General features: G+C 46.0%; 1 protein-coding gene across 2 annotated transcripts in view; it reads right to left on the bottom strand.

Annotated features, from left to right (window-relative positions):
- APEX1 (apurinic/apyrimidinic endodeoxyribonuclease 1) overlaps window positions 1-26,186 on the bottom strand; it is a 132,094-nt gene that overhangs the window by 19,232 nt on the left and 86,676 nt on the right. For both annotated transcript variants that reach the window (XM_069609466.1, XM_069609467.1), the window contains exon 4: window positions 8,040-8,232. In XM_069609466.1, the coding sequence (XP_069465567.1) occupies window positions 8,040-8,232 (193 nt within the window). The remainder of the gene's footprint in view (window positions 1-8,039; window positions 8,233-26,186) is intronic.

Raw genomic sequence — 26,186 nt, 5'->3', positions numbered from 1 at the left:
ATTGGATCTCCCCAGCACTCCACATAAGGTGAGGTGTGCTGGTTTGACCAAATAAAATGTAAAAGAGATCCAAAGATCCTTTCTACCCTTGGGAACTGTAGTTCTCTCAAGGTTAGCAAAAGAAAGTTAAAAGCGGAGCCCCTAGGGCAACCCAGCAACAGGCACTATTGCCAAAAAGTTGTTAAATAGGATAACTTTAATAATACACTATGGAGTCTAAAAAAATGACACCCATTTAAAATAAAAAAAAAATAAATAAAAAAGTGTAAAAGATTCTGTGAGTGTAGAAAAAGGTTCCCACTCGGAGGTATTAAGGAAAAATATCCCACTAGTAAAGCAGAGGTTCTGGGGTTGACCACCATTTCTATGAAATTCTAACCGAACACAGCCCTTAATGTGCTGTGCCTAGGGAAGTGCTGGCGGCCCGACATGGTCGACAGGTTTTGCAACGCAGCATACGCACAACAGCACATGCCCATCAACATTCACAGGTTCCCGTGCACAGGCATGATGGCCACCACAGACGGACATACAGTGTTACGAAAAAAAATCTTTCGAATGAACTGGTCTATGCGGATTTGTGCCTCTTGGAGAGGCCAAATACTGGTGACAATGGTGGCCCTAGGGAACAGACACTACCTTGCTTTTAAGATTTGTGCAGTTCACAAGCTAAACCCACATAGCGCTCTTATGTTCTACTCACTGTCCGAACAGGAGCCGACTATAGGCAAGGAAGGAGTCCCAATTGAGCAAGGTACGGCCTGGCATGAACGAGCACAAGGGGAGGCTCATAATTGTAGTGGCAGTAGCAGAACTGTGCTAAACATTGCTCGAGTACGAGAGAGTGCTCCAAAACAAGTGACCCCAGAGAGCAGAAATAGGTGGCCTAACAAGTCGTGAAAAAACACTAAACCTGCTACAGTGAACAAGTCAACATTACAGTTGCATAAGAGGGAGTTGAGCCAACGCTCCCAACCAGGGCAGGAAAATTGCCAGTGCACCAAATCAAAACGCCAGTCCATGTGCACAACCTGAAGAATTGAATACAATCAATCCCTTTCAGGACACTGGCAGTATGGCAAATATACCAGTTCCTAATATCACCGGGTAAACTAGCAGTAAACTAGGATGGATTTGTAAAATACATTTTAGCTGTGTATGGTCCCAAAAATAGGTTGGCCAGAAAAGGCACCCTACTGTACCACATTTATGGTAGGCACATTTTTATTTTTTAAACTATCTGAACCCCCCCCCCCCTGAAAAGTGAAGGTGGGTCTAGCATCAACTACTTTGAGGAAAAGTATTTTTTTTGTTTAAAACCCACCAATTTAAAAAAAAAAAAAAAAAAAGAAATATTAAAATACTGACCAAATACCACTTCGCTACTAGAACAGAGAAAGGGTGAAACCGCGGCAGAATGCATCATTGCACTAAGAAACCTGGTGGTAAAAAGAGAATATCAATGCCATGGTGAACACCGAACACCTATGCAATCAAGGATTACATGCAGCAAACATAAAATTACATAAAATGTGGTGAAAAATGACCCCAACTTGGAAACTGTTGAAGTAGCTATGAAGGTGCAACTTTAAGGAACTGGAAACAGACCCAAACAAGTATCAAGAAGAAATGGGGACACTTTCTAAATGTACTAAATCTGCAAAAGAACGGCGAGACCACCAGCCATTATGAAAAAGGAGCAAAATCAAAAAAGTGGGTTCCCCATAGAAACATGAAAGAAGACGAATAACTGGACTGCCTGAAAGGAGTTTATGGTCTGGTAATATCAGATACATGTCAAACGGCAGCATTACTTGATCATGTGAATGTGGAAGGACAAAACAACAGGCCCGGTGTTGCCGATTTGCAAGAGGTAGATTCATTCAAGAGGTCAATGATTCACCTCATCTGAGAGCTATTCATATTGGTGCGAGTGAGGACTACTCTCCATAATTGTGGTAGGAGGCAAAAAGACGAAATCCTGTACTGAAATCACAGAACGGTTTGAATATGGAAATGCTAGTAGGCAGCATCACATACATACAGATACACCATGCATGGAAGAACCCATTTCAATGTTGCACTGAACGGGTTTCAAAATTGGTCTAAATGTTGATTTTAATGTATGAAATTGCTAAGGAGAGCAATATGAAACAAGGACATATAGACGCTGGTCTACAATGTCTTACATTTCCTTTGAAGCCCTGAAGTCCAACTAAGGGCTTAATAAAACCAGTCAACTGTGGCAGTACAAGACTCCACCCTTAGTATAAGGTTGTACCACCTGAGTTCATGGTAGCATAGACAGAGTAGCCATGCTCATCTTGGGCGGGAGAGAGGGCTGTAGAATCAGTACAGAGGAATTGTAATACAAACGATCCAAAGAAACACTGAAACACTATGTATTGTAAAAATAAATGGTTAATTTAAATGTAAGTAGGCCCATATAAAATCAAAGCGGATGGGGGTTGGGGGGTCAGGTCAGTTACTCAGATTCAGGATGACAGTAATTCTAGGGGAGTTGGACCTTGGAATGTAATACTCAATTACAGTTGCTTTTCAGTTCACAGAATAAGTGAAGCAATAACTCTTTATTTTAGGAATGTGAACTCAGACGAGTCCTTTAAGACGCAGCAGCAATACTTCGAGGTGGAAGGGGATACAGAAATTACTCAAACATCAATAATCAAAATGACTCAGAGTTGGCAAAGTTTGAGCTCTGTTTTAATATCAATTATCTAAAACAGGGAGTTACAATGGACATCATCCGATGTCGCAAAGCAGAGTCTCAATGTGATTTAAGAAAAACAACTTTTATACCAGAAAATAGTAATCACTGATGTCATGTTACGTGGCAAAGTACAAAAACCTATGAGTGACGGTGGTTGGCTTTCAGGGAACATCCAAGTATACGTTCTATATAGCCGAGGGTGGTGATTGGGTGTCTAATTCAGGTGGGCAACTAAGCCCACCCCAAGTGAAAGGTCATCTTCATCGTCACTAAATACACTACGATTCATTGGTTATAGAAACTAGAGGGCTCCCAACAATTGAGGAGGGGGGGGGGAGGTGAAGGCAGAGATCGCCTTCATCCTGTACAAAGATCATGTGCGGTACCTGAAGAAAGAAGGTTGCTGGCCAGAGATGTTTTCTATTGTTTATTGGCCCTCAATTAATTTGGCACATTTGTACCCTTCTGGAATATTCCAGATGCTAGCAGCATGCAGGCTAGCATCCCAGGTGCATGGAAGGTTGGCATGGTCTTGCCGCCCTACCAATTAGTCCAACATCTATCATCACTCCTACAGTCTGCTAGTCAATTAAGGCTTTGAACTCGGCCTTGCAGAAGCTGCTCGTTTCTGAGAAATAAAGGGAGTGTGGCATTGTTCCGTCTCCTGATTTCGATGTAGCTCGGCCCAGGCTATTTTCGATCTTGACCATGTGACTGGAGACCACTCTTGAGCCTTTTGCTGCATTTAATTCTATTAAATGATGAACTTGACACCTTCAGTGTTTTTTCATACTGCTTCAAACTAAGTCGGTTCTTTTCTCACGTTAGTTGTATCCTTTGGACAGGCGTCCAATTTCACTGTGGCCTCGTCTTCTTGGTGCTGGGCCAGCCAGGCATCTCTCGAATTTCTCCTTCGCCATTAGTTTTAAATCCAACTGCGCCACACAGAAATCTTCTCCAAGTAGGAGTATGCATCGTGGAATATCCAGGTTCTCTACATTCCTATAAGTATACATGGTGCATCGCCGCATCTAATTCACTACATACCCAGCGTTTACGATTTTCCCCACTTGCGTTACTGCATCTGTACAGGTGTAAAATGACATGCATTTTCTTCAGTGTTACTTTGTATGAGCAGCTTCATTTCGATCCCAAAATGCTACTAGACTTCTAAACTTCATTTTCAACTTTTATAGAATGTCATTTTATTTACAATTCTTCTGGGCACGTCAGTTCTTACTTCGTATGACGTCAGTCTTTTGCATACTTCTTCCGGAACCCCAGCCAGGAAAGCACAATTTCTTTCTTGTGTGCATGTACAGTTGTCTCAATGGATATCTTGTCTCGAAGATTCTTTGCAGTAGAGGTATCCCCATTGGCACTGCTTGTGTAGTCATCTCTGGATCCCAACATATAGGCAACATGGGGGCATAGCTTTTGATGGTGCACTTGACCCCGCCCCCCGCCCCCTACAACAGTTATACTCTAGGTAAGTAAAACCTATATACTTTTGTAAAAAGGTAATTATGACCTAGGCAGACTTATTCTGGACAGGCTAACAACAAGTCAGGGGAAGCAAGACCCAATTGGGGACACGCATACAATTATCCCAACAGGAATAAGTGAAACCAACAGCATTACTTTTGGGAAGAGGGGAACCCAATTCACAGGTGAGTAAGTTAACCAATCTACTCTGTTAGAAAGGCAAGCCAGTTTCTAAGAAAAGTAAGACTTTGATAATACTAATTTACAAAGGCACACATCTTATTCAAGTTTAAGTAAATCCTATATATACACACTTTTCAGAATGGCAGAACATATTTAAGGGAAGTAATAACTGAGAGTTTAAAGTCTTTTACAAGTACACTTTTCAAAACGTGTTCTACTTTAAGGCAGACTCTTTGATCTAGCCCTTCCCAATTCCAGTACAGGAGTACTCTCAGAGGCAGAAGAGGGACCTTGGTGGTCTAAGAGCCAGCAGTAGGCAGGCTGAGCTAGGGATCAGTTGCAGGCAAAATCAGAGTTCCTGTGGAAGACTGGGTAAACAAGTTGTTCACTTTGAAAGTTAGTTAGGGTTCAGGGACTTCAGAGAAGACACCATAGGAGGATTCCGCAGGGGCTCTGATAACTGGATGAGAGGACTCCCAATCACAAGAAACAGCCCAAAGGTGCACAGGAATCACAAGAGACTTAAGGTAAGTAATACCCCAGCCACCACAGTACCTTGGCACAGAAGAGTGCAGCAGAGGACTATCTGCAGCCAAAGAACCAGTCACTGGATTCCTGGTTATGAAGACAGGACCCTGGAAGGAATTTTGAAGCAAGGATCAACGGGGAAGGTTACAGACAAGTTTCTTCGCGGCTGGATGCGGTTGGTTCTGTGGTTTTGGTGCCCTTTTCAGGAGGCAGAAGATTGAATATCGCTGGTCGGCTTCTCGTTGTTTGCAAGGTCCAGCACTCTGGTGAATGTTATGTTACGTTAAAGGTACTTGTATAGTGCACAGTCACCAACGGAATTGGTCCCCAGGCGCTCTGGTGGATCTGTAAACAGGAAGGAGGGCGGGTAGGGTTAGTCGGGAGGAGGGGAGTAGGAGAGTGGGAGAAGTGGTGTGCTGTTGGCAGCTTCAGCTCGGTATACACCGAGTGCTGGGCTTTGGTGCAAGTATCGGATCGGGCGAGATCTCATGTGCTGTAGGTGCTGTTTATGTGTTGTTGATGCAGTGAGGTAAGTGCGTGTGGATTGCTGGGAGAGAAATTGTTGTGTGACTTGAGTATGCAGAAAAATGAGGGTTGGGTTAGTGGGGTCTGTATCCTGATTCAGATACTTCTGGTTCTGTTTGAGCTGTATCCCTGTGGGTGGGGTTGTTGCTGGTTCCATATGGGCAATCTCGCTGTGGTGATGCTGTGCGGATCCATCTGTATCATAGTGAGTATTATATGGAGTGATGGGTGTGTCTGAACCTTTTTTTTTTTTTCGGGTGTGGAACTGGGTTGGTATCTATTATCTTGTTATCTAATGTGACACGGTCGGTTGAGGCTTTGAATATTTCTGGGTCGGAGTGCTGTTGATGAGGCGGCCTAGTGCATCAGTCTTGGTCAGCCTGTGTATTCAGTCGTTAGTTTCCGCCTATCATGACTATCTTTCAGTTAGTTCTTTGGTTTCCGTGGGGTGACCTCGTTAGGGCTATTGTTTGGTTGTGGTTTGTGTGTGATGGCGCATTGTGCTGCCTGCTGTATCTTGATGAACAAAGTGTAATGTGGGTGCTAATTCTGTTTCTCACCCTTTGGATTGGAGCTAAATGGTACAGGGCTTTATATTCCCTTGCTCTCTGCCGTGATTAGGTCTTTTGGGAATGGCTATAGTTTAGGGTCATGGTCCTATTGATGAATCGTCCTGGTGTTTCTGTCTTCGTCTTAATATGCATTTGGTCTTTTGTCCTATTACGGCTGTCTCAAGGTTAGTCGTTTGGTATGTCAAGGAATGTTTCCTTAGGGTTTTTCCGTCGATTGCTTGGTGTGGATCAGGGTCTGTCTCCACACACATCAATGTTTTAGTTGTGTGTGTGCCCCTGTGGCCGGTCTTTCTAGTTATGACATGAAAAGCCAAGTTTTGAGTAGCCTCCTGATTAGTAGGTTGTTTCTTGTGTTACGTATGTACTTTGGAAGGTCATTCCAGGTTTTCGGCACTTGGTGAGAGAAGGAAGATCCTTCCAAGTTGAGGGGGCTTTTTGGACTCTATTAATTTCTCTGGCGGTCCAGCAGGATGACCACAAAATTTCACTGCACAATGGTTTGAGGTCATAGGGTATTGGGATATTGCAGGCCCGCAAAGTTGCAGCACAAGGTGGGATGGCTCAGAATGCAAGTCTGCTAGAGTCTAGTGGGACTCTCCAGGCTCTCGGTCACATTTTCGAACCCCCATGGGTCTATTGGAATGAAGGCTAACAGCAGGCTCCAGTTATACAGAAGGCTCTCTGTCACTGGAAATTGTCACGGCTGCGTTTTCATCATCTTCTACGGTTTTGGTTTGAGTGGTTGACTACCTCTTTAGCTACCAGGATCAGACTTCTGCAGGAACCCAGCCAATCAAACAGCCATGCAACACTCAAACCTGGGCGGGGGTATTGGCAGTCATTTCAGGACAGCCAGACAGTCTCCCAGTTGAAACTGGATTCTCGCAGTCAGGCTGGAAGAGAAAGGGCTGCAGAGTTTGACTTTTCGCTTCCTGCCTTCAAAGACAGTCTGGAGCCTGGGCGGGGAATCCACTGGATTCCCACTGACGACAACATAGACATAAAGGACTTTCCCACCCTGGAGGTCAGGGAAAGAAACAAGAAAAGGAGAAGGAACACTGAAATGGCGAGAACATAAGACCAGGACATTTCGGAAAAATAAGCACCCAGGTGTGCCTTTACCAGGGTTGTGGAAACAGCCTGTGGCAAAGGTGCACCGAATTAGTTAAAAGGTTCACTGCCACCAGTCATTAAAGGTAAGATTGTCCCTATTACCTAAATGTTACAGTGAAAAGGAGTAAGGGGAAACATTGCATCTCCCCAGCACTCCACATAAGGCGGGGTGTGCTGGTTGCAACTAATAAAATGTAAAATGGGATCCAAAGATCCTTTCTACCCTTGGGAACCGTAGTTCTCACAAGGTTAGCCAGAGAAAGTTGAAAAGGGGAGCCGCAAGGGAAACCCAGCAACAATAGATAGTAAATTAAAAAAAAGACTCGAGAGTCTTAAAAATGACATCCATAAAAAGAGTAAAAGACTGGGTGTGGAAAAATGTTCCCACTCACTGAGGTATAGGGAAAAATAATCCACCAGTAAAGTAAAACGTTCTGGGGTTGACACAGGTCAGGAAAATGCATCATTGCTATGAAAATCTTACCCAACAAAGATGAATGACCATAACCATTGCGGGACCCGTAGGCCAGTTTCAGGGTTTCTGCTCAAAAATTCAGACTACAAGAAAATACTCGAGGATCTTGATCGGGTCAGCACCAGATCATGAGACCACCTTTCTAATAGGGTTTACCAAATTAAATGGTTTTAATGTTGGCACCCCAAACATACTCTCACCAACCACAAGTCTTTTTAGATCTCTTGACAAACAACTTACATGTGCATAGGATGGATCTCGTAGTAACGTACTTCTGAGTTTATTTTAATACCAACAATGCTTAAGGTAATGAATTTTGCAATGCCAGCATATCTAATGCTAAAGTCTGAATTTTCTTGACGTAACAAATGGCACTGCAGACAACCCACCAATGCAGATGTTCTCCGATTGCAGGCCTGTTACTTACCTATCCCAAAGGTGACTTTAACTGGTTTCTTCTTGCAGAGCATTGCTACCCCACTGTAGCCTTCCTTCTCATCAGAGCATGCCCAGTACTTGTGGGGATACTCTGGCATGTCCTTGATGTCGGCAGGCAGGGATTTCTCAGCACACTTCGTCTCCTGGAGACACAGGATATCTGGATCCTCCTGACGCACCCACTGGTAAAAAGAACGTTAATGTGATTAGAAAGGATGGCTGCAAAACGTAAACATCCAGTCATTCATTCATTTTAGCACTACTGGTGCATTACCCAGTTCCAAGCACCTACAATTTCGCCTTACAATGAGACCATTGGTTTGGCCAAGATCCTAGAAGTGGGTCGCAAGTAGGTAAATAATAAATATATAAAAAAGGAAAAACCTGGACCTCTTCTAATCCCATCAAATCACCCACGTTTGTTCAAGTTTATTCGACTTTCATCATTAACCCCTTTAGTGATGAGGTATCTTGTCCTTTTAAGTACTACAGTTTGTGCGATCGCTCCAGCGCAGCAACCGCACAAACTGTAAATCCAACACCAACACCCAGGGCCATTTGAGGAGGTTCTGCCCGGGGGTTGAATTTCCTCCATTTTCACGTCCGCACACTGACGTGAGACTAATTTCACAAGCTGCAGCCATTTTGACCAGCGGTGTGGTACAAAGGCAAGTTTCTCCCTCGATCTTCAGCATTTTCCTGCAGTTTTGATTGAGGGAGGTGTTGTTCGAAAGGAGAGACTCTCCCCTTTCCAACAACACTTACCCACAAGCATTGCTGGGCGCGGATCACTATCCACACCCAGCAATGCCTCTAGATCACGAGAGATGCCTTTCTTGAGGGGGGCACTTAGTATAATAAGTAGCCCTCTCTCCCCCCGGAACCCAGCGGTGGGGCAACAGATGTTGCCCTCCGTAAGGGCAGATTGGCAGTATAATCTGCCTGTCTGTGTGTGTGTGTGCGCCCTGCTTTTGGGATTTGGGATGCTGGCTGCTTAACATACAAACTAAGTGCATTTTGGGAGCATAAGAATAGGCCCCAATTTATCGAACATTCCAATGAATTATGCCTTTCCACCCAGACCTCTGCAGGCGAGTGGGGCTTCCAGTGCGACCCCCATTTTAGCTAGAAACCAGTGAAAAGGGCATCCAGGCCCCGTGTCTCTGTGTCCCTTCCCGGCACCTTCTTCCTGCTCCTCCATCCCTCGCCCCAACTCCCAGGCCCTCCGACCGCCCCCGATTGGCCATTCTACCGTGTGCCTTTGGGTCCAGTGACCCGTGCTAACGCCTGCCTCCTCTTTCCATCCGGACCTCTGCAACCCTCTAAACCCATCCACTTGATCCCCTGTCCTGTGTCTGCCCCTGCATCCTTCAAGCTTCCCCACTTCCTAGTTCTCTCCATTCCGCCCACCCCTGGTCTGATTGGTGCAGACGAGAGGATTCCCCCCCCATAGCTAGCTCTCCCAGGGCAGCCCCTTGCCCGGCAGCCCATCGGCTATGGACCTGAGGCAAAGGACAGCTCCTACAGAGACGGCTCCAGGTCTTATCTGCAGGTATCCGCAGGAGAAGCAAGAAGCCAACAATAACTAAATGATCAAGAAGTGTCAGCAGGGGAAGCCAGTAGCCAGCCGTCAACCATCAACTTCAAGGACCAGTAAGGTAGGAGTGGCCCTGGCCTAGGAGTAGAGCAACCACTCTACACTAGAACCTGTGCCACTGAGTGAAACCATATTAAGCAAGGAGACTACTCCACACTGCATCTCTCACCCTCCTCCCTCAAATTAGTCAAAATTCAACCAGTGTTTAATATCGGACTAATCCGGCCTACTCGTCCTGTCTCCAATTGCACTGTGTGATATTTTGATTGCATCGATAGGCCTCCATACTGTTGTATGATATCTAGACTGTATTTGATAGGCCTCTCTGCCACTATACAGGTCTCTCAAATCTAGCTGGGGTTCGGTCTCCAATTTGCACTGTGTGATATTTAGATTGCATTGGTGGGCCTCTCCCACTATACGGGTCTCTCAAATTTAGCAGAAGTACTGTGTCCAGATTGCATTGTGTGACATTTAGATTGCATTGATCGGCCTCTCTCCCACTATACAGATCACTCAGATCTAGCAGGGGCTCTGGCTCCAATAGCGCTGCCTGAAATTAGATTGCACCGATAGGTGCATCCCCCACTGCACAGGTCTCTCAAACTTGCTGAGCACCTCAATCCAAAGTGAGACAGAACCCACTAGGGAACTACGGTGGAGTGACACCCCAACTAGGGGCTCACCCCTTATAAGGCGTAAATCCTAGCTGCACCCCTCTAAGCCACTCTTCAACTAGGAGATACCCTCACACCCACATAGCTAGCTCACCGCAGTGAACCACATCCAGGGAAACGGACACTAAAGAGAGCCTCCCGATAACACCCAATATATAATCCTTATCCACCTCCCCTAAACCCTCTCAAGACAGTGACTGAACGAGTCTGCAACATCAGCCAGAATACCACCTACAGACAGGGCCCGAACCAGTGGCAGACAACCCTCCACACGCACTACAACACCACAAGACAACTTGACCAAAGCGGAACCGGCTGGACATCACCAAACAGACTAAACTACTATCAATCTTATAATGCCGCGCAAACGACCCATTCTGAGGAAAACAACAAGACAAGAAGAAAGAACAAACACTCCAGAACAGCAACAAAGAAAGACAACTACAGAACGCACCCCCACAGACAGGAACAAAAACCGAACCAACACTGAGAGAAGAGAAAAATCCCTCTACTTAACTCCTTACCTCGCTGACAACTGGTCCCCGCAGCAAACCAACCCAACGCTAGAAGCAGCAACATCAAATAACCTAACACAAGCACGTAGCAGAAGGATAACAAAAAAAACAACAAACACACGACCGATGCATTAACACCCTACATCACCAAAGCAAGAGGAACGTTAAATCGAAAAACAACTCCCGGAAGACGAGCCCGATGAAAAACTCCCAAGACAGAACCTAGAGGAACTCTTTGAAGACGCTGACACCCCGAAACCTATGGTCCAACAAGTGATCGACCAGGAAGGAAACCTCAACACCGATAAGACGAACTCAACAAGAAAGTCCAAACCAAACAACACCTCCAAACTCCACTGCAATCTAATAAACGCAAGATCCATGTCCAAACACTCAGAGATCTTCAACCTACTCGATGACATTGGCATTGGCATCCTGTTCATCACAGAAACATGGCTGGATGACAACTACAAAATCACACTCCAAAGCTGCCTTCCAACCGACTTCAAAAGCCTTCAAATAAACAGGAAAAACAAAAAGGGAAGAGGCATCGCAATAGCATTCAAAGAACACCTGAAGTTAAAAACGAACAAACCACTCAACATCTTCAACTGCGAAAAGATGGTAATACACCCAACAACGAGTCCAAAAACCAACATCACATTCATCCTGGTGTAGAGACCACGGACATATGATGCAACCTTTGTTGACAACTTCATAGAAGCCATCACCAACTTGGCCATCAACCACAAACACCTAACCATCCTGGGGGACTTGAAAATCTGGTTTGAAGACAGTCACACCAATTCCCACCACTCACTCACTGAACAACTCGCCACCATGAAACTACGACAACTAGTAAAAGGGGTCACACACTCGGCAGGACACTCTCGACGCAATTTTTGCAAATGAAAAACCACGGCACTTCCGATACAAATACTGTGGAGGGACCACCTCATCATCCCATTCATGATCACCATGCCAGCCCAAGTAAAGAAACTGGAAACACGTCAACGAAAACAACCTATTCGAACAACTGGAATTAACCAAGCCCTCAACTACAGAACTAGAGCTAGCTGACCTAGACGGGAAAGCGGAACTACTACACAAATGGATTGCAGACACAATAAATAAGATCGCCCCAGATAAACCATTCACCCCATCAAAAAAAAAAAAGAGCAATGGCAAAATGGTTCACACCACTATTCAACACCATGAAAAAAGAAAACAAAAAGATGGAACTGGAATAGAGGAAAGAATACAACCCAGACTTAAAAACAAAAACACCTAAAAACAAACCCACGCATACACGAAGGAAATTGAAAAGGCGAAGAGAAGGCATTATGACGACAGAATCACCAATGCCACCAACACATAAAAAGAAATTTTTAACATTGTTAAAGAGATGAGAAACCCACCAGGCTGCGATAACACCACCAACCCCCTCAGAGAAACTTTGCAACAACCTGGCAGAGCATTTCAAGAAAAAAAAATTACAAAAAAAATGACATCCGACAAACCATAAAAAAAGACCGACCAACCAACCACAACATACAACCAAACGGACCCAACACAGAACCACAGCACAAACTCAAAAACTTTCCTGAAATATCAGCAGAGGCATGTGCAATGCTGGTAAAACGCAGCAAGAAAGCTGGATCACCCAAGGATCCCTGTCCCCCGGACATCTACAAATCAATCCTCGCACAAGGAACGCCAGAAGAATACTACAGAAACCTGCTAAATCTATCACTAGCAACAGGGACTGTGCCGATGCTCTTCAAATCAGCCTATATCAAGCCACTTCTAAAAAACACAAGTGGTGACGTAGAAGAACTCTTCAACTACAGACCAATCTCAAACATTCCCTACCCGGCAAAACTCCTGGAAACCTATGTATAATCAACCAAGAGCACATAGAAAAACACCACCTGCTAGACCAAAAAATCGGTTTCAGACCAGCAAGAGGAACGGAAACAGCACTACTTTCCATCTGGAACGACCTTAAAACTAACGCAGACTCATACACAACCTCAGCCCTCATTCTACTCTACCTCTCCGCAGCCTTTAACACAGTTAGCCATGACACCCTGACCAAAAGACTAGAAGACATAGGCATAACAGACACAGCACTACTCTGGACTAAATCATTCCTAACAGACAGAACAGAAACCGTATGGATTAAACCCTTCAAATCCACTCCACAAGGATCCTCACTATCACCACTATATTTCAACATCTACCAGACTGCGGTCATCAGAATCTTCAGAAAATACAACATTATTTGCTACAACTACGCAGATGACCCTCAAATCATTTACAAAATCAAAGGCAACGAAGCGGATCACTCAAATCTAATTGACTGTCTGAAAGAAGTCTTCAACTGGATGAATGGCAACAACCTGAAAATCTACCCAGGAAAGACCGAAATCATGATCATATCCAAAGACCAAGGGAACAAAACCGCCATCCCATGGCCAACGGAAATGGGAACCGCACCAACACCATCTAAGGTAGTAAAGAATCTGGGAGTTCTGATGGACAACACCCTAACATTAGAACCACAAATAAACAGTGAAGAAATGTTTCTTCTTCCTCTACGCGGCAAGAAGAATCCTTTCCTTCACGCACAAAACACTCACTATCGTCGCCCTCATCATGTCAAGAATCGACTATGCAAACGGAATACCAGAATACCTCATGAAGAAACTACAACGAATCCAAAATGCGGCACCAGACTACTCAAACTATCCAGAAGAGACCACATCACTCCTGCCCTAAAAACACTACACCGTCTCCCAGCAAAACGTTGCATCACCTTCAATACCATGTGCATGACGCACAGGGCAATCGGAGGACAAGGAGCAGAATTCCTTCAAAAGAAAAACAGTCTACAAACCAAAGAGGCCCTTCCGACCCAGCAACGAAGTCTGCCTGGAACTAAAACCATACCTTAAGAAAAAACTTGGAGGCACCTCCTACCACTTAGCCGCAAAAACCTGGAACATCCCAAAAGAGATAAGAAACACGGAAGATCACCACAAATTCAGAAAATTACTAAAAACCTGGCTCTTCAAGACCACAGACTCAAACTGAAAACCGAAACAGAGAAAAAAAGATGACTAAACTGGAAAGGACACTGACAGCCCCAGAAGTGACAGGGAAGCTCCTGCAGTACCGGGACGGATGATGCCAGTTAGACTGAAACACAGGTGACACCCATGGAGATGGGAGTCAACTACCCCAGACAATCCCACCAACAACCTCGTCCCCCCACCCCTTAGTTGCCACCAGGTACCAAGTGTCAATTGAATTGTCAAAATATTGACAAGCACCACACTAGCTAATGGTGGACATTGGCAGGTGCTCTGGCCACAGGAGTAGGAAGAGAGGACAGGTGGAGTTGTGAGGGAGGCTGGTTGAGGTGGGGGACAGATGCGAAAGGGACAATGAATGCAAGATGGGCCCAGATCAGATCAGAGGCGCATCAGGAGAGACTACACAAGCCGAGCGCCTCAATTCAGGATAGAGATGCCAACTAACCAATTCCACTAACTATTTCCCCCCTCTGCACACACCTCTCAAACTCCAAACCAAACACAACCACAAACCTACAGCACAACAAACCGCACAAACTTCACTACATTGCAACAACACAACAAAAACACACATAGGCTACCACAACAGTACACAACGACTACCAGCCGCAAACACCCCAGGCCCAGTCAACGGACCCACCGGGCTGAGGCCGCCAACAGCACATCACCACTCTTGCACTTTTCCTGCTTTCTCCCAGTAACTCACCCTCCCTCCCTTTTTACAGAGCCGCCAGTGCGCCAGGGGACCACTCTGGTGGTGATAGTGCGCGGTACAAATGTCCTTTAACATGAACTCCCAGGTGAGCACACCCAAGCATTGGAGGTCTTGTTTTCGTCGGAACATATGTGGGAACCTGGGAAGGAAGGACAAGCATTGCTGCCCATGTGTTTGTTTCCCAGTATCAAGTGTGTGAAAATAGTGTATTTTCGGTCACATTTGCATTCTGCATTCTGGATAAGAAATTGTAGCGCAATTCACGCAAGTGATGCCTCTATGGACACAGGTGTCTTTCAGAAATGCAGCGTGTTCACCCTTATCAGGTTCAGGTTGTCCATAGATCCAAATAGAGTACCGATTTGGTCTTCCCTGGGTGTTGGGTGTACCAGTGTTTCAGCCTTTGCATGTTGTGGCCAGGTTAGTGCAACCAAACATCTGAGGTACCTTTGTCATCGCGACACCTGTGGGAACCTGGGAAAGTTGCTGCCTACATGTTTTCGGTGGTTTTCCAGTGGCAAGTGTTGAAAATAGTGTAGTTATGGTCACATTTGCAACTTTGCAGTACATTCTGGGTAAGAAATTGGAGTACGATTCATACAACCGATGTCTCTTGATTCCCACGAGTGTCTTTTCAGAAATTCATGAGGTTCCCCCATTTTCCTTGGTGACCGTGACACCCCAAGCCCAAATCTGTAGGTTGTCCACAAGGCCAAATTCAGAATGGATTTTGTCTTCCCAGGGCATTGGTGCACGAGTGGTTTAGCCATTTCCCCTTGCGCCCAGGTCAGTGCACCCACACGTCGGGTATCGGTTTCATCAGAACACGTGGGAATGTGGTAGGACATGTGTTGCACGTGCGTTTCGATGGTTTCCTGGTCACAAATGTCTCAAAATGGTGTGCGTCTTTTCAGAAATGCATGGTGTTCCCGCTTTCCATGGTGCCTGCGACACCCCAGCCCTAAATGTTTGCCCTGCCTGCAAGACTAAAATGTCGATCTGGTTTTCCTAGAGCACCTGACTTCACCAGTGCACCCACAGATAAGAGGTACAGTTTTATCTGGGAATATGGGCCTGTAAAAATTATTTTGCTCCCCATACTTTTATGTGGTTTCTCAATGGCTAATGATCCAACTATTGTATTTTTCCAGAGTTTCCCCATTTGCTGTGCATTATGGGTAAACATTCTTCTGCAATAAATAAACGCAACATGTAGTTGGATTCCTCTTGGTTTCTCCTTTTCATACTGCATGGAGTTCCTACCTTTCCTTGCTGGTTGTGAGGTCAGAGCCCTCAATGCATGCACTTGCTGCAAGCCCAAATATATGCTTCACTGAGCATTTCCATGCTGTCAGTTTAGCTCTTTCCCTTCGGCCCAGGCCAGTGGATCCACGTATGTGAGGTACCATTTTTTATTGGGAAACCTGCGGCAACGTGAGAAGGAAGGTCCATCTTTTTTGCATTTGCCATGCAGTCTGGATAGGAAATTCTTGCGCCAACAATGCACACTGGGTGTATTTGTATTGCCAGGTGTCTTTAAAAAATGTATGTGGTTCCTGGTTTCTTTGTGGGCATAATGACCAAGCCTCAAATCTATGGGCTGCACACAAGGCCCAATAAACCCTTTCCAGAGCATTTGCCATACCCATGGTTTAACCATTTCCTTTGGGGACGGGGACAGTGAGGTACCATTTTTTTATCATGACACCTGAGGGATGGTAGGACATTCAGCGTTTTCTCTTGGTTGTAACATTTTCATAGATTTCCTACTGCGCTTTGTTAAACCACCCTTTAATTTCCTAAATGTGCCCTAAATTCAGTAGCTGCTTTAAGAACTGCACACTTTTGTGACCTGTGCAAGTCAACTATCCTTCAAAGGGTCAGCCCTAATGTATGCTTGGCATTCTCACCACATTGTTCTTGGTTATTTTCAAATGCTAAAGTAGGTAACTTTAGGCAGTCAGCATGTAAAAACATTTTTTATAAAGTGTACCATGGCTTGGTTTTTGCAATGTGGCATTGCTTGTTTTGTGAAACATTAAGAACAATGTGTGATTTCATAACTAGAAGAGCCGAGGGAATGTAGCAGTGCATTGCTTTTCTGAATATTCATGATAGTCAGACCTTGCAGGTGCAAACAGGTCCAGGACATCATTTTTTTTTCAATCATTTTTGCAATTGTTAGGCAAATTACAGGAATTATGGGTGAATAGCTTGGTGCAAATGACCCATTACTGAGCTTGGAACTGCATCTACTTTTCAGAAATGTATTCCTTTCTTCATCTCCCTCCAATTTAACTTTGATAACGAGGAAGAAAACTGGACGACTTAGGATAGCCAACATTTGAAAAGGGCGGCAGCCCTCAAGGATGGAATGCGTGTACAACATTGTTTGGTAGGTTCTTGTAAAGTCCAACTGGTATGGGACTTCTCAAGACTTGGTATTAGGGACCCACTCTTAATATAGACCTGCATTTCACAAGTCGGTAGAGTGGTTGAGCAGCCAGGCTCGTCTTAGGAGGGGCAAGGTGAGCTGTAGAGCAGTACACTGAAATAAGTAAACGTTTAGACATATTAAAATATTTAGTTAAATATACACAAGGCAAATCAAACTAAAAAAGGCAGCTAATACTAACATTCAATGGAAGATGGATTTATTTTAATTAATATAAGAAACAATAATGCAGATGAGTAAATTCTTTCTATGCTACACAGTTCCAGCATACAGAGCGACATCAATAAAGTTCAGTAATAGAACATATGCATCATCTTTACACATTGAGTTTGGGAAAAGTTTCAGAGCTATACAGAACACACTTAAGCAACGGTTACATGAGTCCCCCCCCCCCCCCCCAGGGATGTAGGTAGTGTTTCCTAGCAGAAAAACGTGTTACACAATTTAAAACCTATGGAGGAACCAGCACTGCCAAAGCCAATAGGGTTGAGAAGAGTAGCCTTTAGGGAACCTGGATAACCAAGTGGGTAGTTCTAGTTTTGATGCAGTTCTTCAGAGAAAAGGTTATTCACACAGTCGGTAGTTCTTTAAGAATTCCAGCTCAAGAGGTGCCTACCTGATGGTGCACAAGCTGCAATGTCTGCACAAGTGTGTGGAGGTCATCTCTTAGATGCGTGAAAACAGCACTTCCCAAGCCAGGAAGCACTGGAAATGGTACAAGGTAGTTGCACCCCAATCCCCACAGTACTGTAAAGATGAAGATTTTCCAGCTGGCTTCCTTCATGATGCACACCAGATTCATTCTCCTTATGGTGACGAATGGGGGGGTGGGTGAGACGACATTGGCTGGCTTTTGCAGCAGCACTCTGGATAAGGACCTGTCAGCAATGGATTCCACTCACTTCAGCAGCTCTTTGTGGTGTTGGTGCCTTTTTCTCAGCACCAAGGAGAAACAAATATCCCTGGTTGGAATTTCCTCAGTCACTCGTTTTTGAACTCTGGTGCAGGGACTTCCTGCTCCTGTAGGACACTACAGAAGCCAGCAAAGTTTCAGCCGGTTTATTTCTTTGGAAGACGACGCACTCGATGGTCCAGATACCCCGGGTATCGGGAAAATGCAGCCCAGGAAGGGGGTTGAGCCAAAATAAAGCAGGTCTCGAGGCTAGTTGGTCCCAACAGCCTAAGGGAGAAAGTCGCCCTTGGCGGATGTTCCCTGTCGATGTGAAAAAAGAGGTCAACACAGCTGCAAGGCTTTTAGGACTGTGAAAGCACCAGTGAAGGTGCTGCTGGCATCCCTGCTAGTTGTCCTAGTCTGATGTCTTGTCCCAGTGGTCAACTCTGCCTGTAGTCCCAAAAATCCTCGCCCTTTATGCAGAATTTTCATTCACAGTCACTAGGGGTGGCTGTCCTAAGGACAGCCAGCTGCCCAGTTAGAACTGGTTTCAGTCAGGCATTCCTATAAAGGACAGCCTCTCCTATAAAGGACAACCTCTTGCCTTCCGAGACATGCTGAAGCCCACCAACAGCAAACACACAAAGGACTCAATAGTCTAAACGATAATGTAAAAGCCCAGAAGGAACTGACAAACGAAAGATGGCGAAAAAAAGAAGACGGGGCCATTTTGAAAAAATGGTCACCCATGGTGCTGTACTGCAGCTGTGAACAGAGCCCGCTAGTACCCTGCACAAAAAGGTAGTAAAAAGTAACCATTGCCACAAACCATTGAAGTCAGTCGGTGTAACAAAAGGTTATATGAGAAGTGGGATAAGGAGTTACAATGTTACCCCCAGCCCCCAGCATAGGGTGGTTTGTGCTGGACCCACAAAACAAAAAGACAAAAATCATCCTATTATTCTTGGGAACTGTAGTTCTCATAAGAAAAGGTATGTACACCTTAAAAGTCCCAAGGAATGGTCAGTGGCACTGCACAGAGGGTGCTGTGTGTCACTAGGAAAAATGCAGATGCCTATGGAGTTTACCAGACTCAAAAACAGCAGAATCAGAAAAGTCTGGCGCAGAGAAAATACAAAAGTGATAAAAAGTCCCACTCACTCAGGAGTTGAAAAATGTGTGTAGAGTCCAGCAAAAGAGCTTGGGGGTCTCCAAGGTTAAAGGGAATTGGCACCGAACTGATAATGCACCCTAAGAAACATTACACCCATCACCTAACAGATCCCCAATTCAACACATCTCATACTCAGCCCACAATGGTGGTCTCTGCCCCCTACCCCCTCCCCGTCTCCAGTGCCCTACGCTTCCCCACCTTGTGCACCACATTCAGTTCTAGATCCTCTTGCATCCTTTCACATCTCCTTCCCATGTACATGGTAGTACAAGCATCATTACCACTGAACTCTCATCTAGTATAGATTACTCCTTTAAGGTCACCAACTCTCCACCTTTGACTATCCCGTTTATATTTCATACTGACCCATCCTCTACTCTTACACCAATCTTATTCTGACTGGTATAGAACATTTCGATTACCTTTTTGTACAGTCTGTGCCTTTTTTTTTCATCTTCGCACAATCTCTGGGCTGAATCACAATATGATCCTGTCACTTACTTTTTGCTCTTTTATTGTACTTTGCATACCCCTCAACGACACACTGTTTTACTTCCCCAAGGGGAACACTCAAACAGGTTTGAACTTGGTGCTCGGTTCCCTTCCTCTCATGAGGCGAAAAAGGAGACATCCCTTTGCCCAGTCAATTTATTTGGGGACATCATAATGCTCCACAGCCTTACTTCTACTGATTACTATTCCATTCCTTATGGCTTGTTCAATAGTTTCTACTATAACTAATTTACATCTATCCAACAATCTATTTTATTTGGCCCAGGATAATTTCCTGAAAATGTCCACTTTATTCCCGCCCTCCTCGCATACTCCATCATGGGTTTTCCTTTAAACGAAACACCATTTATTACACTCAAATGATCACTCCTTCTTGAACACTTGGTCCATAAACCATTACATAATTTAATACCAGACTTCAAAGTGTGGTACAGCCCCAAAAGTAAGAGGGCATTTTTCAATTGTATGCAGGAATAAGAGAGTGGCTATGGTGCAAGAAGGAAACCACCCAGATGAAGTGCATGCAATGATGGCAAGGAATCACACCCCCAACCATCGCCACGCCCCCAGTAGAGGCATAATGAGATTTCCCTCTGGTCTGCCCACCTTAAGACTTGTCAGTTTTGCCAGGGAAAGAAATTTCCAGTTATTTCTGGGTGCCATTCATGAGCCGATGTGATAATATACTCCCTCAATGAAGTAGGGGGCATTACCTGTTGTCCTCATACCAACATTCCCTCTTCAGCTGACCAGTCGCTTCCCAGAATGCCATCAGAACCGTATAGGTTTCAACTACCATCCTTCTATGGTGTACTTAATTACTTGTTGCAACACCTTGGCTACATTTAATTTGCTCTCCCAAACTTCTAGTGGCACTGCTACCTGCAACATGCTTTCCTATTCTCCCACTGGCAAACATGAAAGAAAAATCATCCACCTTGTTTCTAACACCTGTACATACCTCACTTGGAAATCATAGTCTTCCATCTTAAGCCTTAACCTTGCGAAACGTGGAGTTTCTGTTCAATCCCCTCACCTTCAATATCTCAACCAAAGGCGTGCAGTCAGTGCATATTGTGAAAGGGATAGCCCATAAGTGTTTTACGATAATTTACTGCCCACGTGTTTTAGGACTGATTTCTATACTCTGGCCTGTTGGACAGATGTATAGAAGGCCAACCTAGTTTAGTGACGGGGACAACTGGGACCTGTAGCCAAACCAGTTTGTATAGCAAGGTGAGTGTTCAAGTCTCATGATAGGGTGAGCCTGTAAGCGGTCCTCAATGACTCCACACAATGAAAAGTCAAGGATCTCCCTTAGACAATTAGTTCCATTTATGGCCATATAACACTGACAAATGACTACTAGCATGTAATATCACACAATACTAAATAAAATATGACATGCATTACTTACCGTAAAAGCATTTCTGATGATTGGATCTGCTTAGATTCACATGCTGTGCATATGGTCCGAAATCCAGTGGTAACCGCGGAGTATTGCATCTTGTCTTTCAGGGGACATCGGCATAGGCGTGTCTGAAACACTAGCCCTATCGTGACGTGTGTTGTACCCAAAATCCCTCACGCGCCGAGGTCCCTGCGATTGTATTTTTTCTGCCATGAGGGAGCCCAAGGCTATAGTGAGTGAGTACATGAAGAGAGAAAGTAGTAAGAAGTCCATGTTCCTTCCACCCAGAGCGGGGAGGCAGGGAGGGCGCGTGTGAATCTAAGCAGATACAATCATCAGAAATGCTTTTACGGTAAGTAATGCATGTCTTCTGATGCTGGTTAATCTGCTTAGAATCACATGGTGTGCATAGACTAGCGAGCAGTACCCGGAGTTGGAGGTGGGTTGTGAGAAGGAACAGTAGAAAAAGAGGTCTTAGTACTGCTTGTCCCACCTGAGAATCAGACCTAGAATGAGTGTCTAGGCAATAGTGTTTTGTAAAAGGTGTGTACAGAACTCCAGGTTGCCGCTTTGCAAATGGACTCTAGGGGAACATTTGCAATGAATGCTATGGATGCCCCAGTGCCTCGAGTAGAATGTGCTCTAGGCTTGAAGGGCAGTTCTCTCTTTGCCAGAGTGTTACATAGTGTGATGCATTTGACAATCCACCTTGAGATTGCTTATTTAGAGACAGGGTGCCCTTCTCTACCAGCTGCCACTAAAACAAAGAATTGTTTAGTTTTCCTCAGTGGTTTAGTTCTATCCATGTAGAACGTGACTGCCCTGCGCACATCTAGTGTGTGAAGGTTTCTTTCGCCCATGTTAGTAGGTCTCTGGAAGAACGTGGGTAGCTCGATTGACTGGTTCACATGGAACTTCAAAATTAATTTCGGGGCAAATCTGGGATGTGTGCAGAGAACTACTTTATCTTTGTGGACTGTAACAAAGGGGTCCAAAACCGAGAGGGCCTGTAGTTCGCTAACTCTTCTGATAGAAGTGATAGCTACTAGAAAGGCTGTCTTGTAAGTCAGGTCGTTCAGACTAGCTTTATGCATAGGCTCAAAAGGGGGTCCCATGAGCCTAGTTAAAGCCACATTTAGATCCCACCCAGGGGCTGGGTCAGTGATGGGGGGATACATTCTTTTAACCCCTTCCATAAAGGCTTTAATCACAGGTATTTTCCACCACGACACCTTCTGCTGTGACCTGGTGTAGGCTGACAATGCCGCTAGGTGAACCTTTAAGGAATTGAGACTAACCCAGAGTCCAACAGATGGGTTAGATATAACACAATGGGCCTCATTACGACCCTGGCGGTAAGGGGTTAACGCCAGCGTTAGCTGCGCCGACCCCTTACCGCCAATTACGAGGTCCCTTAGCGCCATGGCGCTTTTAACACCTGCTTTTAGCAGGTGTTAAAATCCATGGCGCTAAGGGACCATGGAGTAAATTACGCCACCGTAATTTACGGTGGCGTAATTAACGCCTTCCCCACTCCCATTATGCCCTATGGGGCAAAAATGGGAATGGGGAAGGGTAAATGGGGATTGGGGACTTACCGCCCCGCCGACCTCGGAATGGGGCGGTAAGTCCGCCAACCACCATGGCGTAAACGTAGTTTACGCCATGGTGGTAAAGTCACGGCCCAGGCGGTAACTTACCGCCTGGGTCGTAATGAGGCCCAATGTGTGAAGGCGAGCAATCGGTGGGATTGACGCCTTTGGAACTGCACCAGATGACAAAACGTTTCCATTTGCTGGCATAGCAATAACGTGCGTTAGGCTTTCTTGCCTCCCTCAGTATGTCCATGCATCTCTGAGGGAGTTGCAGATGTCCAAACTCTGACCTCAGGAGCCAGGCTGCTAAGTTCAGAGTTTGTGGGCATGGGTGCAGAGTCTCCCCCCTGTCCTGAGACAACATGTTGTACGGGCAGGGCAGCTTGACTGGTGGGGAGAGGGACATTTCCATCAGGTGCGCAAACCAAGGTTGGCGGGCCCACATGGGAGCCACCAGAATCATGGCGACTGGTTCCTGGTGCATCTTGTGTACTATCTTGTTCAGAAGGGGAGTCGGGGGAAAAGCGTAGACAAATTTCCCCGACCAAGTTATCCAGAGACCGTTCTCCTTGGATCAGTTCTGGGGGTACCTGGAGGCTTAGTCTTGGCATTGGGCGTTCTCTTGAGTAGCGAACAGGTCGATCTCTGGAAACTCCCATTCTGCGAAGACGTTGGATACAATGTCTTCGCGCAGTCGCCATTCGTACTCTTCTGGCAGAGGAAAATCTCTGCTGAGTATGTCTGCCAGAAGATGGAGTTCCCCTGGAACATGTTGGGATATCAGGAACATCTTGTGTTCGAGAGCCCATATCCAGATGTTTTGGGACAGCTTGGATAGCCCTGGAGAGTGAGTGCCCCCCTGTTTGTTCAGGTAATACATTGCTGTTGTGCTGCCGGTTAGAACCAGCACTGTCTTCCCTTGCAGTTGCTCCTGAAAGGCTTTCAATGCTTTGAACACTGTTAGTAGCTCCAGTAGGTTTATATGGTTGGACGCTACCTGAGGGGACCACACTCTGTGCGCTGTCTGCTGAAGCAGGTGAGCCCCCACCCCGTGAGAGATGCGTCTGTCGCGAGAGTGGCTTCCACTTCAGGGGTGGTGAAGATTTTCCCCTTCAAGAGGTTCTCCCTCGACCACCACTGTAGAGAGAGAACGAGGGCTGGCGAGACAACAGATCTTCCCATTGTCCGCTGGCCTGACACCACTGGCTGTTGAGCCACTCTTGCAAGGGACGCATGCGCAGCCGCGCGTGGGGAACCAAGTATATGCATGACGCCATCATTCCTAGCAAACGCATAGCTTTGCGTACCGTCACCTCTCGACTGGCTACATACTGAGGAACCTGAGAGAGCATGTTCTGAACCCTCTCGCTGGAAGGGAAGACTAGACAGTCTCCGGTACGAATAAGAGCCCCCAGGAACAGTTTTACTTGGCTGGGGACTAAGCTGGATTTCTTTTTGTTGATAGAAAATCCCAGACTGAACAGTAGGTCCACTGTTTTTTGGGTGTTCGAAAAACAAACGTCGAACAAGTCCCCCGTGATGAGCCAATCGTCGAGGTAAGGGTAAACTGGAACTGTAAGTCTGCGCAGGTGTGCCGCTGCCACTGCCAGGACCTTGGTAAGCTCCCTTGGCGCCAAGGCTATGCCGAAGGGGAGTACCTTGAACTGGTAGTGTTTGTCCTGAATCACGAACCTTAGGAATTTTCTGTGCGCTGGCAGCATTGAAATATGAAAGTATGCATCTTTTATATCCAATGTTGTCATGAAGTCCCCCTGTTTTAGCAATGGGATCACCTCTTGCAGTGTTACAATGCAAAACTTCCGGGGCTTTATGAACTTGTTCACACAGGACGCATGGTGAGATCCTTTTTGGGTACAAGGAAGTACACTGAATAGATACCCTTGTTTACCTGAAGAATCGGGACGGCTTCTATGGCGTCCTTTCCAAGCAGCGCTTCCACCTCTTGGATCAGGATCTGCAGATGTTCTGGTGAAAAGCATCAATGTTTTGGCGGTCTGAACTGTGGAGGTCGGGCGAATTCCACGCAGTAACCATGGGCAACCGACTTTAAGACCCACTGGTCTGAAGTTATCCCCTCCCATGCCTTGAGGAAGGATGTTAATTGCCCCCCGACCGGGGAGACATGGGAGGGGACCTGGACTTGGTCGTCATTTCTGACCAGCAGTTGATGCTCCTCTGGAATTGGAGCCTCTGCCTCCATTCTTTCCGTGCTTCTGCCCCCTCTGGGGTTAGTGAGTGGGGCTTGCAGCAGGTTGACTTGAGTTGATGTTGCCCGTGCCGAAGCCGTTTTGAGCGGTGCGGGCTTGTCCTCGAAAGAACCGCCGAGAATTACTGCCCCTCTGTGAAGAGAGTTTCTGGGAAATCTGGTGCAGCAACTTAATAGTCTTGTGCTCCTTCTTGGCTGTCTCCAACGCATCGTCTACCGCCTTCCCGAAGAGGTTGGTTTCTTCGATGGGTTCGTTGATAATGGATGCCTGGGTCTCAGGCCTGAAGCCAGACGTGCGCAGCCACGCGTGCCTCTTTAGGAGAGTACCCTGTGCGAGAGACCTGCCTGTCTCTGCGGTGTCCAGGGTATTCTTTACCACATTCCGATTGGCAAGTTTGCCCTCCGAGACAATGGCAAAAAGCTTTGCTCTGGTTGGTTCCGGAACCTCTTGCAGGCCTTCCTGGAGTAGGTTCCATTGCGCGTCGACGTAGCTTGCTAGTAACGTCGTGTTATTGGCAATCCGGACGGTATATGCCGCCGCTGACGTAACCCGTTTACCTAAGGCATACAACCTTTTGGACTCCTTGTCCGGGGGTGACTCTCCCGTGGCAAGGGGAACCCCTGCTCTCTTGCGAGTGTTGGTCACCACCAGCAAGTCTGGGATTGCGTGTCCTTTGATATAAAGCGGGTCGGAAAAGTTTTGACCCTTGGGTTCACAGCCCTAATCTGAGCGGGTGTGAGTAAGGAAGGGGCCAGCCGTCTCTTTACAGAGCTCAAGAGAGGGGTAGACTGGCTTGCCGGAGGCTTTTCATTAATAATGTCCTCCGCGAAATCCTGTTCGGGCAAGGCTTCAAGCGTGGCATTTAAAAAAATTCCTCTGCTTTTTTCAACATGTTGTTGAAAGCCATTTGATCATCCACCGGGGAAGCTTGTTGAATCGGGGTGGATGGGGGAGAGTCGAGGCAAACGATATCAGAGTTGTGATCGTCCTGCTGGGTGTTCTCCCAGTGGTCCGTTGCTCCTTGATCTTCCCCATAGTTGTCCAGAAAAGAAGACTCTTCTTCTGTATAGAGGTCTCTCTACGTGTCCATCTGGACATCTTCTTGATAGTCAACTTGGTGTTGGACATCTAGGTGTTGGACATGTTGTGTTTGAGGGTTAGTGTCTACACAAGCTTTTTTCAGCGGAGGTAGATCAGAAGCACTGAAAAACTGCTCCAGCCGATCCATACACCCCTCGAATTGCTCCGTGGTCCACTTGGATGACT

Source organism: Ambystoma mexicanum, chromosome 8 (genome assembly GCF_040938575.1).
Source record: "Ambystoma mexicanum isolate Mex_15411 chromosome 8, UKY_AmexF1_1, whole genome shotgun sequence".
NCBI lineage: Eukaryota > Metazoa > Chordata > Amphibia > Caudata > Ambystomatidae > Ambystoma > Ambystoma mexicanum.
This window is presented reverse-complemented; position numbering and strand designations above follow the sequence as displayed.